Source organism: Alosa sapidissima, chromosome 2 (assembly GCF_018492685.1).
Source record: "Alosa sapidissima isolate fAloSap1 chromosome 2, fAloSap1.pri, whole genome shotgun sequence".
Lineage (NCBI taxonomy): Eukaryota > Metazoa > Chordata > Actinopteri > Clupeiformes > Clupeidae > Alosa > Alosa sapidissima.
Window position 1 is genome coordinate 21929222 of NC_055958.1, and position 15773 is coordinate 21944994.

General features: G+C 48.1%; 1 protein-coding gene across 1 annotated transcript in view; it reads left to right on the forward strand.

Annotated features, from left to right (window-relative positions):
- Positions 1 to 334: 334 nt before the first annotated feature.
- Positions 335 to 15773, forward strand: part of dip2a (disco-interacting protein 2 homolog A) — a 91282-nt gene continuing 75843 nt past the window's right edge. Inside the window, 1 exon segment of the mRNA XM_042083548.1 lies at positions 335 to 828. Within this exon segment, the coding sequence (XP_041939482.1) occupies positions 705 to 828 (124 nt within the window). The 5' untranslated portion in view covers positions 335 to 704.

Here is a 15773-nt window from a genome sequence, read left to right on the forward strand (position 1 = left end):
AATATTCATACAGTTTAGCTAATGCATCGAATTTGTGCATGATAAGCAATAAAAATGCTTGGCAATTATGTGATTCATTAAAGGTCTAGATCTAACAGAGAACACAGGCAGGGCCAGGTCACATCGCACGTAAGCCTATACGCACCTGCCTGACGTTACAAAAGTTAACATGGTCAATCTAGAAAGTGTTGGGGCGCAAATTAGTCGTCAATGTTGGTTACAGTGTCTCTGTCCTAGAAACACATCATGAGAGGAGAAATTATTGTGCTGAAGAAGAAATGAAAGCTAATTATTTCACACCAGCAGTATCTAGGTGAGTTTGAGGGCGATAACGCGCAGCAAGGCACAGTGCACGCGCAGTATCAGGGCTGCTGTTGCCACACTGCTGCAATGGCGGCGCACTGAAGATTGAAGTTGAATGAGTTTATTTCCGTGTGTCGTGTATGGATTGTGGCAAGAATACGCGAAGGAGAACAAAGCTTCAGTGGCAAACGAATTCTGACAAGTGTCTTCGTTCCTGCATTTCTGTTGAGAGAGAAATGTGCTAGCCGTGCTAGCGAACAGTAGCCTATGCAACCGCTCCGTGGAATCATCTCACATCTGCATGCAATAGGGAACCACCACCACCCACCACTACTCGCTCGTTGGACAATTTCAGGAGGAGTATTCACAAACCAGTGAATCACAGAGTGAACTGGAACATCATGGCTGAACGAAACTCCACTGGATTACTAATGATGATGATGGAGCCAACTCCGGCAATTGCAATGACTCTCCCGGCAGAGGTTCGAGAGAAACTCGCGGAGCTGGAGCTAGAGCTATCCGAAGGTATTCACCTTTTATTGCTAACGTTACACTGGGCAAGGCGGACACAGTATGCACAAGGTGTAAATCAGGAAAAGACAGTTCAAACAGACACTGCTAGTCTGTTAATTTCGTTCCCTAGGTTATAGGTAAATTATTTGATAAATCTGGTCTGTTTGATCTATCCGGCGTTAGTACTGATAAAGACTCAAGACGATAGGTTGGAGGGTAATGGTAACGTTAAGCTGTGTTTTTGAGTTAAGGTAAACTATTGTGTTTCATAGCACATTATGGTCAACATAGGCTACGCAGGGCAAACACCCCTATGTGCTGTGAAATTTTGCTACTCCTTATCTAAAGATCAAATACAAAGTGGGGGCTAACAACCTAAATTGTGCAAGTTATGACACAATTGCTAGAGTGCAGCAAACTATTCTGACAGGATGACCAGGTTGGTGATGACATGAAAGAATCGGCCTGTTAACTTAGTCGTATAAGAAAGAAAAATGAGTTGTATTGCTTTTGTTCATTTCTAGAAGCTTTTTTCAAGGACCACACACATGTGGCTTCCTCTGGATAGGTCCGCCTGTTGTTTTGTGTTGATTAGGTCGTCCAGTGAAGTAGTGGAACAGAGACAAGACAGACTGTCATGAATTAAGAGGTTCTGGTAGCCTACTGTTCACAGTTTTGGTCAGCTGTGAATGGGAATGTCTTGGTTGTCAATTCTCATGGAAACATGTGCGTGTACAGTTGTTCTGTCCTGAACACCTAGAAGGCTACAAAATATCTTATGTTATGCATTAGGCTTATGCTTGTATCTATTTGAATTATATCAGTTATTTGGGAAAAGATTGTTTTGGAATATAATCACAAAACAAGAACTCTCATACCTCACAAAACTCAGTCTTTTGGGAATATTGTTGTTAAAGGCAAAGCTAAGGTAACCTGGGAGCAGCTATTTAATTGAGCAAAAGGAAATGGCAGTGAACCGGCTCATTTTAACTGAAGCATATCTCCACATAATTTTGGAGTGTCGGAGGCTGAAGTTGAGCTCTACCTATCTGTGCCATGACCATCCATGCTTTCCATGTATGAAAGGAGACTAAGCTGTTTTCCATGCACCACTGTAACAAATGGAGTAAGCACTAGGTCAGTTTTTGAATAATGTCTTTGTCTATTCCTGTGTAGAATCATTGCCAAAGAGTCTGTCCTGCACATGTTTTTATTTTGGAATGAAGAAAGTCATAGCAGAGGTTCTTTTTTTGGAGACACATCAGAAGCATGAGAGGCTCTGTAGCAGCCATGGGTGCAAGATGGGTTTTGATAGATTTGATATGTAGTGAGAGGAACTGACATTATTCTTGGGCAGTTAGTCAAGAAATGATATATGTGAACTTGTAATCTCCTCTTACAGAGATGAGACCGGTCACAAAGCTGTGGAAGAGAGGACCAAGGGTGTGGAGGGATGTTGCTGTGAGGCTATGTTATGCTTTTAGGTCTACATTACACACTGTCATCTAGCAAGTGTGTCTAGCTATTGTAGTGAAGTTAGAGGTAAGAGATTTAACTAGTTATTATCTTGTGACTCGAGTAACTTTATTATCAGAACTCCACAGGAAAAGTTAGATGTCAACCATGTAGCCGTTGTGTGTTTGTTACTATTGTGGAGTACAGCCCAAATCAAGCAGATTAGAAAAGAATCCCTGTACCCTTAGCTACAGTACCTGCCCACCTGCTTTCTTGTTGGCCATATCTGATTGAAAGGTCCATGCTGGAAATTTGTCAGCATCTTACTGGCTCAACAGTAACATGGAGCAGTGCATAAGGCCAGGCCGTGCACACTAATGACCTATATTGCATTTGATTAGATTGGGGACTGGGTGCTGATGTGCTTCAGTAGACCTATTTTCTTGTCAGGCTTGAGGGAGAGAAGGTTGCCTGGGAGAGAGGAACGGAAATAGAAGCTCATGATAGGGCAATGGTTGGCAGTCAGTCTGTTTGAGGACCCAAATCAGTAATTTCCTAGTCTGTGTGTGTGTGTGTGTGTGTGGGCAGAGGGTAAATCTCCCTGGCAAACTTAAGCCTATGCCTAATCATTTTGTTTTGGGTTTAAAAGGATTATTACAGCCCTCCAAATAAGCACATTTTTTCACCACCTCAGTGAAAACAGCCGGGTGGCATGACTGATTGCCACGCCCTGTATCTGCATGGCCTCTGTTTTCCTGCTCTGCTCCGCATGTCACTTCCTGTCCTGCTGTCTCAGTCTGATACTGTAGCTGTCCGTGTCTTTTGCTGGTCAACAGACTGACTTGCCATGACTTTTGCTACTATTAGTCACCCAAAAGAATATGGTTGCCACCAGCTGAAGTGATCTTCAGTATGGTGTTGATAAAGGTAGTCATGTAGAGTAATGTATGACTCACCTGTCTTAGGAACTTCTCTCACTTCTGTCAGTGAGACTGGGAAGTGACTTAATCTCACCTCAAATCCAGCAACTCCGACCTGTTTGCAGAGCCGGGTTAGGCTGTACCACCCTCTCATCACATGTAGGCCAAATTCATAGCTGAACAAACTCATTTGTTTGATGAGCTTTGTGAAATAGGAGATGTTGTGGATATGTTAATATGCCGCTAAGGTTCTGTTTTGGATTATTCGCTCTGTTTGTTTGTTGTTTTTCTTCCCACAGATGCCAGTATTTATGTAGGCCTATGTTCCCAGTCTTCCCGTATCTCATTATCTTGCATCCTCTATGTAAACCGATGACTGCAAAATCAAATAAAAGTTTGATTCCTGCTGTGAGATTCACTTCCTGTGAATCTCATTGGAAAAGGCTGAAGCAAAGTATACTGTAGAAAAAAAGATGGTTATATTGGTGTAACCAGATGGTTGCCCCAGGGCTTAGGCAGTTTGTTGGTGCTAGTTTTTCTGAAAGGTAAAGTCGTTATTCTCATCCTTATTCTCAAGGATCATCCCTGGTTAGGCTAGATCAATCTTGAGGAAGCATGAAGGAGTGTGAAGACAGTGCTAGATCAATATGTGTCATCACAAGCAGGTCCACTGCCTTCTTGGAGTGCTCCTCTTTTGGGAGGAAGAGGATATTGTGTAGGTTATGCTTAAGTGCACCCCCCCCCCCCCCCCAACCCCTCAATTATGTCTTCCACTTTTCCTTTTTATGTCTGTCTCAAGAGGGTGTGTGGGAGTTGCGCTGTTATCCTACCCAGTACTTAATTAGCCCTGTATTCGAGACTAATAAATAAGTGAGTTGCATGCCATGTGAAACTGAGTTCCTAGCAAATCTGGAGCCTGACTCTTGCGCACGTGAATTATTTATCATCCCCACAGAATGCTTGATATTCTGGCTTCTTTTTTTATGGGCAGCGTGGTGGCGGCCTTGGGTCTTACCGAGGCACTCAGAATTATATCCAATGGGAGCCCTGCGAAAGGATAAGGGATTATAGCTGAGATGTTGTGTGGTAGGAGCATGTGGCATTTTACTGTGATACTTTTGCCTGTGAATTGATGTGGAGAGTGGTGGGGCAGTGAGTGCAGATGTGTCCAGGGTCCGATCTGCTGGGTTCTTGACAGATGACAGTCAGTGTCCTGGATGCGGACCAGTGGCTCCGGGGCCGGTGGACGCAAAACAAGGTCAAGAAGACAAATGGGCTGCATTAAGTAGTGACTTAATGCAGCCTAGTAGTGACGCTTTGTCTGCCAGCCTAATTCTCCTCTCAGCCCATCTCTGCTGGTTCAGCGCGCCTGCTCACTGGCTCTCCTCCTCCCTCATTCCTTGTTGTGCTGTGCGTTCTTGGACAGGGCTGCGTGGTCAAGCCCAAGAGCAGAGCACATGACTGGGCACTGCATGATTTCCCATTATTTATGAGGATTGAACAGTACGTTTTTAATGCGTTTCAACAGCCCAAACATGGTCAGGTGGCCACTTCTGTAACTCCCTCAGTCAGGTGTTTTTCTTTTTTTTTTTCATTGTGAAGTTTCTTGTAAAGACAGAACGGCTCAAAGCCAGCTTTTGAAATGCAAGCTAGAGTTAGGGAGCTTTGGATTGTAGCAGTGGGGAACATTTCATTCTGTTATGTTTGTGTTTGGTCTTGCAGCTCTGAATGTTTATTTATCTTTCCTCCACTCAAGAAGTTACTCAAGGCACAACTCTCACACTGTTGGTTCTCCATGAGTAGAGTTTGGGTGTTGATAAAGCCAGACCTCAGCTCTCTTCAGAGGAGGGCCTGGCTCTGTCTCAGTATCTCTGGGAGGAAATGATGTTGTTTCGGTTAACTTGGGATGTTCACTTATGTCATGCTCACCCTGATAGGAGGTGACTGGGGTCCTTTCTGCCATCTTGATCTGAATTTGGACCTCATGTATTTTCTCCTACAGTAGTTGGCACTCTGGCCAAGTGTCATTTTTAAGTGTAACAGATGGAGGAGTTGGGGCTGTGGGAGGCTGGCGGCGACGCACCGGTGATGTGATGCGGTGAATCAGAGGTGTTGCAGCTGAGCTCTCTCGGAGCTGGAGTTGGCTCCCTCCCCTGCCACAGGCCTCTGGTGGAAGACAGAATCAGAGGTGTGAGCTCAGCCGAGGGGAAAGTTCTGCGGCCCACGATGCATCTGTGTGGCGTGACGGAGAAAGGCCTGTCAGAAACGGCAGACGCTGGTGTCCTCATCTCTTCCGCGGCCCGTGGGGCGTGGCGTTGTTTTTTGCACGTTATTTCTGGTTGCCCGCTGGTGCGTTAGACTTAACAGAGTGTGGTTTATGGTGTGAGCTGCACTCCATGGTGTTTATCGCCAGGGGCAGAGTGAAAGTCTCCCAAGTGTCATGGAGGTGTTGTTTTATTAGGCTGGACCAGGAAGATAGTGTTAGGCTATCAGCAATTCCAAATGCATGCACTGGAACCCCTTATAATGTCCATAGTAGTGTTGGCGTGATTAGAATTTTACTGCTGGATCATGAAGTTATATTAGGCAATATGTTAACAAGAATAGGCTCATGTTGCAGTGCCCGAGGCATTAGTAGCCAATGCCTTTGTGATTTGCTTTGTGATTTGATATAATATATTTAGAATCTAGCCCGTTCAATTGATTGACATCACACTTTTGGCGAACCTGCATCTTTGCCCTTTCATTCCTCATGATTATTGAGCAATATCCAGGCAGTAAGAAGACAGGCTAGAAGCATGAAGCAAAAGTCCAAGAGAGAAGCTACAATGACTCATCTCTTCCCTCAGCAGCTCTGGTAAAAATATGTTTTTGTGTGCACACATTGTGTGTGTGTGTGTGTGTGTGTGTGTGTGCGCACTGTGGAGTTAACGTTGAGGTTTATGAAGCTCCACAGCACACACCCATGTGTACATGACCCACGCTTGACTCGTCCTCCCGACAGAAATCCAACACCTCAGTAATATTGTTCATGAATGCGTGACAGCAGAATTACACAAGCCCACCGCGTGTTGAATAAACTAACATCCACAAGCATTAATTTTTCTGAGCTGGAGCCTGCAGCCAGACCAGAGGATTTCCAGCCGTTCACAAAAGGAGGCCTGTTCCGCGGCTGCTGACTTGCACCTTAAGAGGATCTGGACAAAAGCAGGCCTTGGGTCGGAGGTGGCGCTTTGGGTGCAGGGTTCAGACGGCTCTAGCAGACAAGAATCTGGGTGCTTGCTGCTGTGCAGAATAGGACCTGCGTGGGGGGGGGGGGGGGGGGGGGGGGGTCATAAATATTTCAAGCCTGTCAGCTTTTCAGACTGGCTTTAAAGGATTTTATTTTTTTTTATTATTATTTTCCTGCAATGCACTGCCTGGAAGTGCATATTTGCGTGTTCTGTGGTAGTGTGTGTGTTTGAGGGGAGATGTATGTTTGCATGAAGCTGGGGCTGTTATGTCTTGTTTGGTTGTGTTTGTTTATTGATGCAGGCTTTCCCCCACTTTCTTCAAGAGGTTGAGCCTGTCTTTATTCCAGGTCATGGTGGAATAGTGGTTGTCCAGGACTCTCCTCCTCCTGGGCGTTGTTTATTTTCTCCCCCTCTAGAGCATCTTTTCATCTCATGCCATAAGATTAAACATGAATAATTAATGGACTTTGCCAGGGGAAGCCAATATCTCAAAATATTTTTCTGCTTCTCCTCCATTTATTTACATTTAATGACAAAGCCCGCTACATCAGGTTTAACTTGCCATCTTTTTTCACCACTGTGGCATTTTTGGTGGCAATGCATTGTAAAAAGTCTTTGCAGTACAATTGTACTTTGGCTTCACTGGCTGCCATCAAAAAGCCTCTCCCTCTCTTGAGAAATTTAAAATGAGGTTGTCTTCATGTGACCCTCTCCCTATGTAGCAGTCTGGTATTCTAAACAAGTTTCTGTCCAATTGAATTCACTCCACACATTAGTAGCATTAGTTCTAAGGTCACCAAGGGTACCTTTGGTAGTTTTTTAACCGTCTTTATCACCAGTGTTGTCTGAGTGCCCTCTCTCATGCAGTGTTCCAGTAGCTATTGTGCTTCATTTCCTGAGGCAGTTGACACTGGATACAGCTCACTTCCACCCCCAGCTGCTGAGTGTGCATGGCTAATTGGTAAATATGGTTGTTCCAGCTTGTATTTTGGGTTTTCAGTACATGCTAGTAATACAGTATAACCACCTTAGCATACATATACATGTATGTTCACATGCTTTGGACAAAACATAACTTAAAGCAATGTGTTGTGCCCACATTTCCTATAGGCTGTAGTTCATAGACAGACTTTGTTTTGATGGGATGCTAAGGAAGTGTTCCGTAGCCTAGATGTTTTTCTGACATCTCTTGTGCTCCAGGCTTCAGGGTGTGTGACTACCAAACTGCTGTTTCATCAGAATGGATAGAGCACTATAGGCCTTGCAGGTAGGTAATCAAAGGTCATTATGTTACACCGACTGCAGCTGGCATTTGTTTAACATTGACGTCACTCCCGAGGCTTTAAGGAAGTAAGGAGTGTTTGATCACAGCGGCTACTGGCACCTCAAGCACACCACGCAAACAGATCCTGTCCACCGTCCAGAGCTCTCGCTGCTGCCATCTGTCCAGTCAGCCATGCGGTCTGCTCTCTCCCGCTCAGTGGCGCGGTGCTCTCATTGGTTGGACAGTCAGTGCCAATTTGTTCCCACAGTGCAAGCAAGCCGTTCTCCTCTGTCTAAGCAGAATATTGCTGCTGAGCTACTTGCAGCGTTGGTGCTGACCGCAGATAAGAGTAGCATCCAGAGAAATGGACGACACCTGAGAGAGAAAGTCAGCCCGATTCTGTCACTTCCTCGAGTCACTATTTAGCAACAGGAGAGAGCTGTCACAGAATTATTATACTGGCCACAACACTACACTTTGGTCTTTCAGGAAGTTGACCTCAAGCTCTGCCATGTATTATCTTAGAAGGGAACAGATAGGAGACTTGGTTGGGAGGGAGAAAGAGAAAGAAAGAATGAGAGGCCATGCCCACTCAGGTCTGGGTAAAGCCAGCAGCAGCAACAGCAGTGTCTGTGTGTGTGTGTGTGTGTCTGTGTGTGCCAGTCAAGGACACCTCCCTGGGCCAAGAACACTGTTACAATCTGCCCATTTCATAAACCTGGTCATGGCTGCCTCAGCCAAGCATCACCCAAGGAGGGCTTAGTGCATAACAAAAGAATCCTTTCTGCCTCTATGTGTGTAAATAGGTGGCTAATCTTACCAAACTGTGCGTGCATGTGTGTATATTTCCCTCTGTGTGTAGGAGGGGCCTGTTTTTTTAAATTGCGGGCATCATTCATGATCTAATGTCCGCTGCATAGATTGCCCTGTGGGCAGGCCAACACAATGCGTGATCAAGTCCGACCTCTTGTAGGACTGTGTGAAAAGGGTCATCCTCACCGCTGGTCCCTCAGAGGTCTGAAGGGGATCAATGCCCGTCATGGCCCTTGAATAAGAAGGTATCATTTGCTACCCATATTGATCTGTTGTTGCTCCCCGCAGTGGTCAAACAACACAGGGTCACAGGCACAGGTCACGCCCAACGGCCATAAACACACCCCTCCCCAAAATAACCAAGTAGCCCAGTGGCATAAGGACAAATGACAAGCCTTATGAAAGGCTGTGAGATGAGAGGGGTATTTAAAACAAAATGTAGGACTGAAAGACCGAGCGTGGGGGAGGTGAGTGAGTGTGTGTGTGTTTGTGTGAGAGAGAGAGAGAGAAGAAACATTACATTCAGACCATCAGGACTCACTAGTGGGCTTTTGTGTTAAGAGGCTTTTCTCTGCCCAAGGTGGAAATAAACAACAACAGTGGAGGTACGTCCAGCCTTTGTGTCTGAAGCCGTCCCTCTAGTGCCTTTTGCTTTACCCCAGGTTTTGTGTGTGTGTGTGTGTGTGTGTGTGTGTGTGTGTGTGTGTGTGTGTGTGTGTGTGTGTGTGTGTGTGTGGACTTAATGAATGATGGATGTCTGTGTACATTTTACTGTTGCTTTCTTGGAAGCGTGGATGTCTCGTGGGAGTCGTCTGACAGAACGGGATAAAAGCAGTGGCCCATTTTGGCACGTGGTCCGGCGGACTCCCTTCTTTGGCTCCACGTGTGTGCGAGCAGAGAACCTGCAGCGTATCAGATATCTGTAAAGGTCCGCCAGACTCCGCTAAAGCACAGGTGAATAATTCATATCTCACCTGCCGGATAGGAAGTGTGGTGAGTGAGTTCACTGGTCAAGCGCCCATCCGCTGTGCTGCCATTAGCCCTTGGGTGTCCGGTGTGGGGGTCAGCACTCTCTCCTACTCACCGGCAGAACTAATAAGGGAGCAATCCCAGTGATTTACGTGTTAATTGCTTCCACCAGGGCTTGATTAAACAGCAGGGATTAGATTGACCTGAGCACTTAAAGTGAACCACTGAAGAGGTGTGTGTGTTTGTGTGTGTGTGTGTGTGTGTGTGTGTGTGTGTGTGTGTGTGTGTGTGTCAGTGTGATTTTGTAGTCCCATGTCTATGAAGCAATCTGTTTTTCTGTCTCTGGATGAATGTTCAGGTCTTTTAATTTTGTTAAATGCTCTTCACATCTGGAAAGCTGCAGCATTTTTAGGTCCTCTGCTTAGCCTCTCCTTGTCTGAAATGCAGTCTGGGCTGTGTCTGGTGTGTATGCAAGACGCGGGGCGGGGTGGGGCTGGGGACACAACTTTAATCAGCTCATCAGCCCCCATGAAGCACGTTCATCATCGCAGTTTGTTTCTCCGACATGGAGGAGGGTGTGCACTGCACCCTGCACTGTGGGAGGTGGTGTTGGAGGGGGACAGGGGTGGTCCCTGCCTGGCTGGATGGGTGTGAAGGAGGAGGAGGAGGAGGAGGAGGAGGTGGAGGCGCTGGGGTGAGCGACTCTGCGGTGGCGTGTGGATGGGTGGAGGGCTTTTCCATCCGCAGGCAGCGTGCCTCTCTCCGGCTCTGGCAAAACCAAACAGGCAGAAAATGTTTGGAATGTGTCGTATGCACTCATGGCCTCGCAGGGCGTGGAGGTGGAGCTGCAGTCCTCTTGTGCCCCGCAGGGCTGGTGAAGTGGTGGAGGTGAGGGTGGTGCTGCTTCTCTTATGACTTGACCTTGTTTTTCCTCCCAACCCCCACCCCCTCTACAGAGTGCGTCTAGGTTGTCTTGCTAGGGTCTAACTCTTCTGCTTTGCAGCCGCTCTGGAGCAGCCAGTCAGTGTGAGTGTTCAGGGGTTCAGGCTAGGGTTGCGTTTTTGGGGCCAAAGCTAAATCAAAGTTTTTCCTTTTTGTTCTTCACACCTAAAAACACTGCTCTGTATTTATGATCTCCCTACTTCAAAAGAAATGCGTTGTTTGCTGGGAGAGAGTTTTAGATGGAAAAACTAAAGAAAGGAAGACGGAAAGAAAGAAAGAAAGAAAGAAAGAAAGAGAAAGAAAGCAGACTCCTGATGGGAAGGTTGGAGAGATGGATGGAGGGATGTATGATGTTGAAAGTAGCCCAAGGGTGTTTTAGATAGATAGATGGATATACTTTATTGATCCCTAGGGGAAATTCAAGTTTTTTAGCTGTGTGTGTGTGTGTGTGTGTGTGTGTGTGTGTGTGTGTGTGTGTGTGGATGTGTGAGTGTGTTTTTCTCAACTTCACACATTTCTCTCCCTGCTAAGCTCAGAGGCTTGAGGTGTGCCAGTCACCTGAGAGCCTCGGCTGTTTGGCAGCGCTTCAGACGGACAACCTGCGGCTGTCTGAGCAGACAGATGCTGGGGAAACGAGCCTTGCACCGCCTGCCCGCCAAGCCCCAGATCCCAGCGCCTCCACCTTAATTAGAGTCAGAGGCAGCCCAGGCAGGGGCTCCGTTTGCAGATGGATTATTTAGGAGGCCTGCAACATTTGGGCATTGTTCTTTTTTAAAGAAGGGAGTTGTCTTCCTTTTCAAAAAACACAAGATAATAAGATCCTTCAGGATGTTTGCAGAGAAAGTGGCAGAGTAAGAATGCCAAGATGGTCAAGTTTTTCAATCAGAACTATGCTGAATTATTAATGTTATGTAGCCACCTGTTTTTACGTTCTTGTGTAGTTCTGACTCCTAAGTTGCAAAATGTTTTTCTCTTACTCTGTCTGTCTGTGTGTGTGTGTGTGTGTATGAACAAGAGAATGTCCTGTGAATTTTTTGGAGGTGCAGGCCCTTCCCCTGTGTGGTGTGGTGTGTTTCAGTGTGTCTGTGTGACGGCCCTGCTTGTTGAGCATGCTCTAGGTGCTCTGGTGTCCCGCCCGGGGGCTGAGCGCACAACCACACGGTGTGTCTAATATTTAAAGAATCTCAGGCACCCTGCAGACCAACAATGAACTGGACACATAGCTGAACCCTGGCCTGTAATCTAATAACACTCACACACACACACACACACACACACACACACACACACACACACACACGGCTCATAGCTCCCAAGGCATTCCTCCTGACTGGACGCTGCAGAGAGACTCCTTCATTCCACACGCTGTGTGTGTGCAGCTGTGGTATCCAGTGGACAGAGACTGGAGGAGAGACTCCACGGGAGGCCTGAGAGCTCCTGCCCAGGGTTCCCTCCTAGAACAGCGTCAGGGTTCTTTGTGTTACGTTGCCTCTATCAGGCTGGTTCTGTTGCCTCAGGTTCTCCTGCTGTCGGGCCTCTGGGTTCTGGGCTGGTGTTCACTCGCTACCTCCTAATCGCCTCGACATGTGAGTCTGGGAGGAGGAGTGCCAAACGCCAAACCATCTAACAAGTGCACGCCAGCTGTCGGCTGTGGCCGGTGCCAGTAGGTGATTAGTGTGCCCATCTTGCTGTCTCCTCCACCTTACACACACACACACACACACACACACACCTGTCAGTTTGTGGGAGTAAGTGAAGTGAAGGCACTAGGATAGTCTAATTCTCTCATCATCCTAGCCATATGCCAAATGTAGGCTAGTCTTTCTTCTTGTGCTGTCTCCTCCTCTGTGACCAACAGGCCCGCTTCTATTTTTGAAACGTGCGAATGCTGTCTTGGTTCCTGTGGCTTCTGTTGTTGTTGTTGTTGTTGTTGTTGTCTGGCTGTAGGACGCCTCGTATGTGCGGCTCCTCTCTGCAGGCCCCTTATCTGCCCCACACCTCCCTGAGCGCGGCTGTCACAAGACCAGTCCTGCGCGGTCATCCAAGCACCAGGTCAAACGCACGGAGGTGAGCTGGCCTCATGTGGAATGTGTGAGCATGATGTGGTTGCCCTCTCTGGTTCTCTGTGTGTGTGCTATGTGTGTTTGTGTGACCCATAAGTTGATTACGGTTTGTCCCTTTAGCCCCAGAGCAATGAGCTTAGACCTGGTGTCTCCACTTTGCCCCCGGTGGTAATAGATTGCTTCAATTTAATGACTGCTAAAGTGAATTAGGTTGATGCCAGCGTTTGTTCATCTTGCGGCGTTGCAGTGGCAGGCCGAGGAGTTTCTTATCAGCCCCGAGGCACGCTGCCTCCAGCGCCAGGCTGCCGAGGCTGTGCACAGCCCGTCTGTGTCTCTGAAGGTTTCCCAGCTTCGATCTGTCTCTCCTGCTGTCTTCTCTCTCCTCTCCTGTCCTTCTCTTGTTATTTCTGCTGCTCCTGTGCTGGTGGACTCCGTGGCGATCCAAACACCCCTCTTGCAGTCAAAACAGATCTGCCTCGCTCTCTTTTTTTTTTCCCTCTCCCTCTGTCAGGGGAAAAAATTCCAGCCCATTCGTTTACCCTGAGAGCACGGCGGCTGCATTATCAGCCATCCATCAGGGCAGGTTTTTCCCTCCTGAGGTCCCTTGAGGTTAGCAGGAACGCCGGTCCAAACTCAAGCTATATACCCCCTCCCCCCACACCCACAAAAATGAAGAACAGAAAAGAGTCCTAATGTATTTGTGTAGCCTGCCCATGGCTGTATTTCAAGATGAGGCCAGGGAGGGAGTGTGGGACCTTTGCTCTGATATGACTCCATCTTATCTAAGCCTCCCCTCCCCTGTCCTCTCTCTCCTCTCCTCTCCTCTCCTCTCCTCTATGCTCATGGGGGCTGGAGCAGATTTGTTCTGCCCGTGTTTTTTGGCAGAGGGGAGCCCAGGACGCTGGGGAAAGAGGAATGGAGTGAGAGAGAGTGAGAGTGAGGGAGAGAGACGGGGGTGAGAGCGTACAGGAGTGCCGCCAAGCAGTGGGTCATGGAGAGCAGCTGGGGGGGGGGGGGGGGGAGGAGGAGAAGGAGCAGCCCTCCCCTCTGGAACTGGAAGTGCACGGCCATGCTGCCGCTGGAGTGGACAGAAGGACAACCGGGAAGATGGAGAAAGCAGATGAGGAGAGGAGAGCAGGAACAACAGCACAGGGAAATGGAGGGAAGGAGTGAAAGGAGAGAAGAGAGTTGGGCATTAGAGAGGAGAGGGGAGCAGAGAGAATGAGTTGACAAATCCTCATAGCTGACAGGAACATTATGTGCCATCTCATTGTAATTATTCTAATCTCCATTGCCATCTTCAGCATTAGCAGTCCATCATTCCTAACAGCCACCTTATCTAGAGCACTTTCCTACATTGCTGCCTCAGTCATTGTCACAAACATGTGTGTGTGTGACCATCAGTGGCGTGAGTGACTGTCAGTGACCAGTGCTCTGGTGTAGGCTGAGCTCAGTGAGGCGTCATGAGTCTGGGCCGAGCATCCTGAGTAGTATGGGCTGTGACAGCAGCGTAATGGCTCTGCTCCGAGAGACGGCACCCTCCCTGATCCCGGCTGATCCACTGTGTGTGTGTGTGTGTGTGAGTGAGAGAGAGTGAGTGTGCTTGTGCGTGATGATGTCTTGCCTGCGGTCCGGTCCAGACTGTGCTCTGACTCCTGAGGCCTGTGTGTAGCTCCTTGCGTGCAGCTCTCTGAGGTGGCACCCCTCCTAAGGGAGAGACAGTGCTCTGCACACCTCAGTGGAGACAGCTTCTTAAAGAGTGTGTGTGTTAGTGTGAGGATGTGTGTATGAGACAGCGCTGTGTGTATGCTTGCATGTGAGTGCTGCAGTGTGTAGTATGTCTATGTTCTTGTAAATGTCTTTGTGTGTGGTGTTGTCGTGTGTATAGGCAATAATTGCATGTGTGTACATTTGTGTTTGTTTGTGTGTGTGTGTGTGTTTCTCAGAACAGGAGCATTTCCTAATTGCGTATTGATCAGGTCTCCTCCTGCAGTGGTCTTACTCGCCCCGTGGGGCAGCAGCACATCCCTCTCACACTCAATACTGCGGTCCACCTCACCACCCCCCAGCCACACACACACACACACACACACACACACACACACACACTTACCTCCCAGCCGTCAGCACTCTGGGAGCAGCTGATGGGCCTACACAGCTGATGCCTGTCACTGAGCCCCCACCCCCGACCCCAAACACACACACCCTCTGCCCCAGATGAACTGTAGCACGGCCTTGCAGGGTTAACCAGAGGCCTGACCTTTGACCCCCCTGGAGGCCCAACCAGAAACCTGTGCTCTCACTCCCATCCTCCAACCCCTCTGCCCAGGAGCTATGAAAAGGGTCTACTCAGTGACCTCGAGAGACACGCACACGCGCACACACACGCGCACACACACGCACACACACACACACACACGCACACACGCACACACGCACACACGCACACACGCACACGCGCACACGCGCACACACGCACACGCGCACACGCACACACGCACACACGCACACATGCACACATGCACCGCACACTTTCTCTCGTCCTTCCTCTGTGTCCAGTCCCTGAAGAGGCAGCTGATTGATCAGCACTGCCAGCTCCCCACTATTGTCAGCTGCTGCTGCTGGAGAGAGAGATGCTGCCACCTCTGGCCATCTATTGCCTTTCTTTCTTTCTTTCTTTCTTTCCTCCCAATCTTTCTCTTCCTGCCTGGTGTCAGTGCCTGTTTATTGAGTTAGGTGCTGAGGTTTGGCTGAGGTCCATCCCTCTCGGCACATGGGCTGAGTAGAATAGCAGAATCATCTGTCAGCTTCTTTTCTTATCCTTTCTCTCCCCCTCTCTCTCTCTCCCTTCCCCCCCCTCCTTCCTTCCCTCTCTCCTTCTTATGACATTTGACGGTTTGTTTTTGTAATGAATACTCTTTCAGCTGGAGGGGAGCTGCAGCAGTTAGCGTTAGTGCACCAAGAGAAACACCACTCAAAAATGTGATCTCGACATTCAAACTTAAGAATTCCAGCCGCGCCCCGTTTTATTCTCCTGCCCCTGACGCTCCCCTTACACCCTGTTCTACCTCACCAGCAATACTAATGGCTGCTCTGTTTATCGAAAGAAAACGGATATATAGTTGAGCCACATGCTAACATGCAAAGCTGAAAGAAATTAATGTAGCCTGATGTTTTGAGTTCATAGAGGTTTTTTTTTTAATGGGCATTGCTGTCAGAGAAACAGAGCACCCAGCAGGAGAGAGCGCTCACATCAAAGCAGCTGCCTTCATCACCAAGCCCAGGGCTTGATCAATAA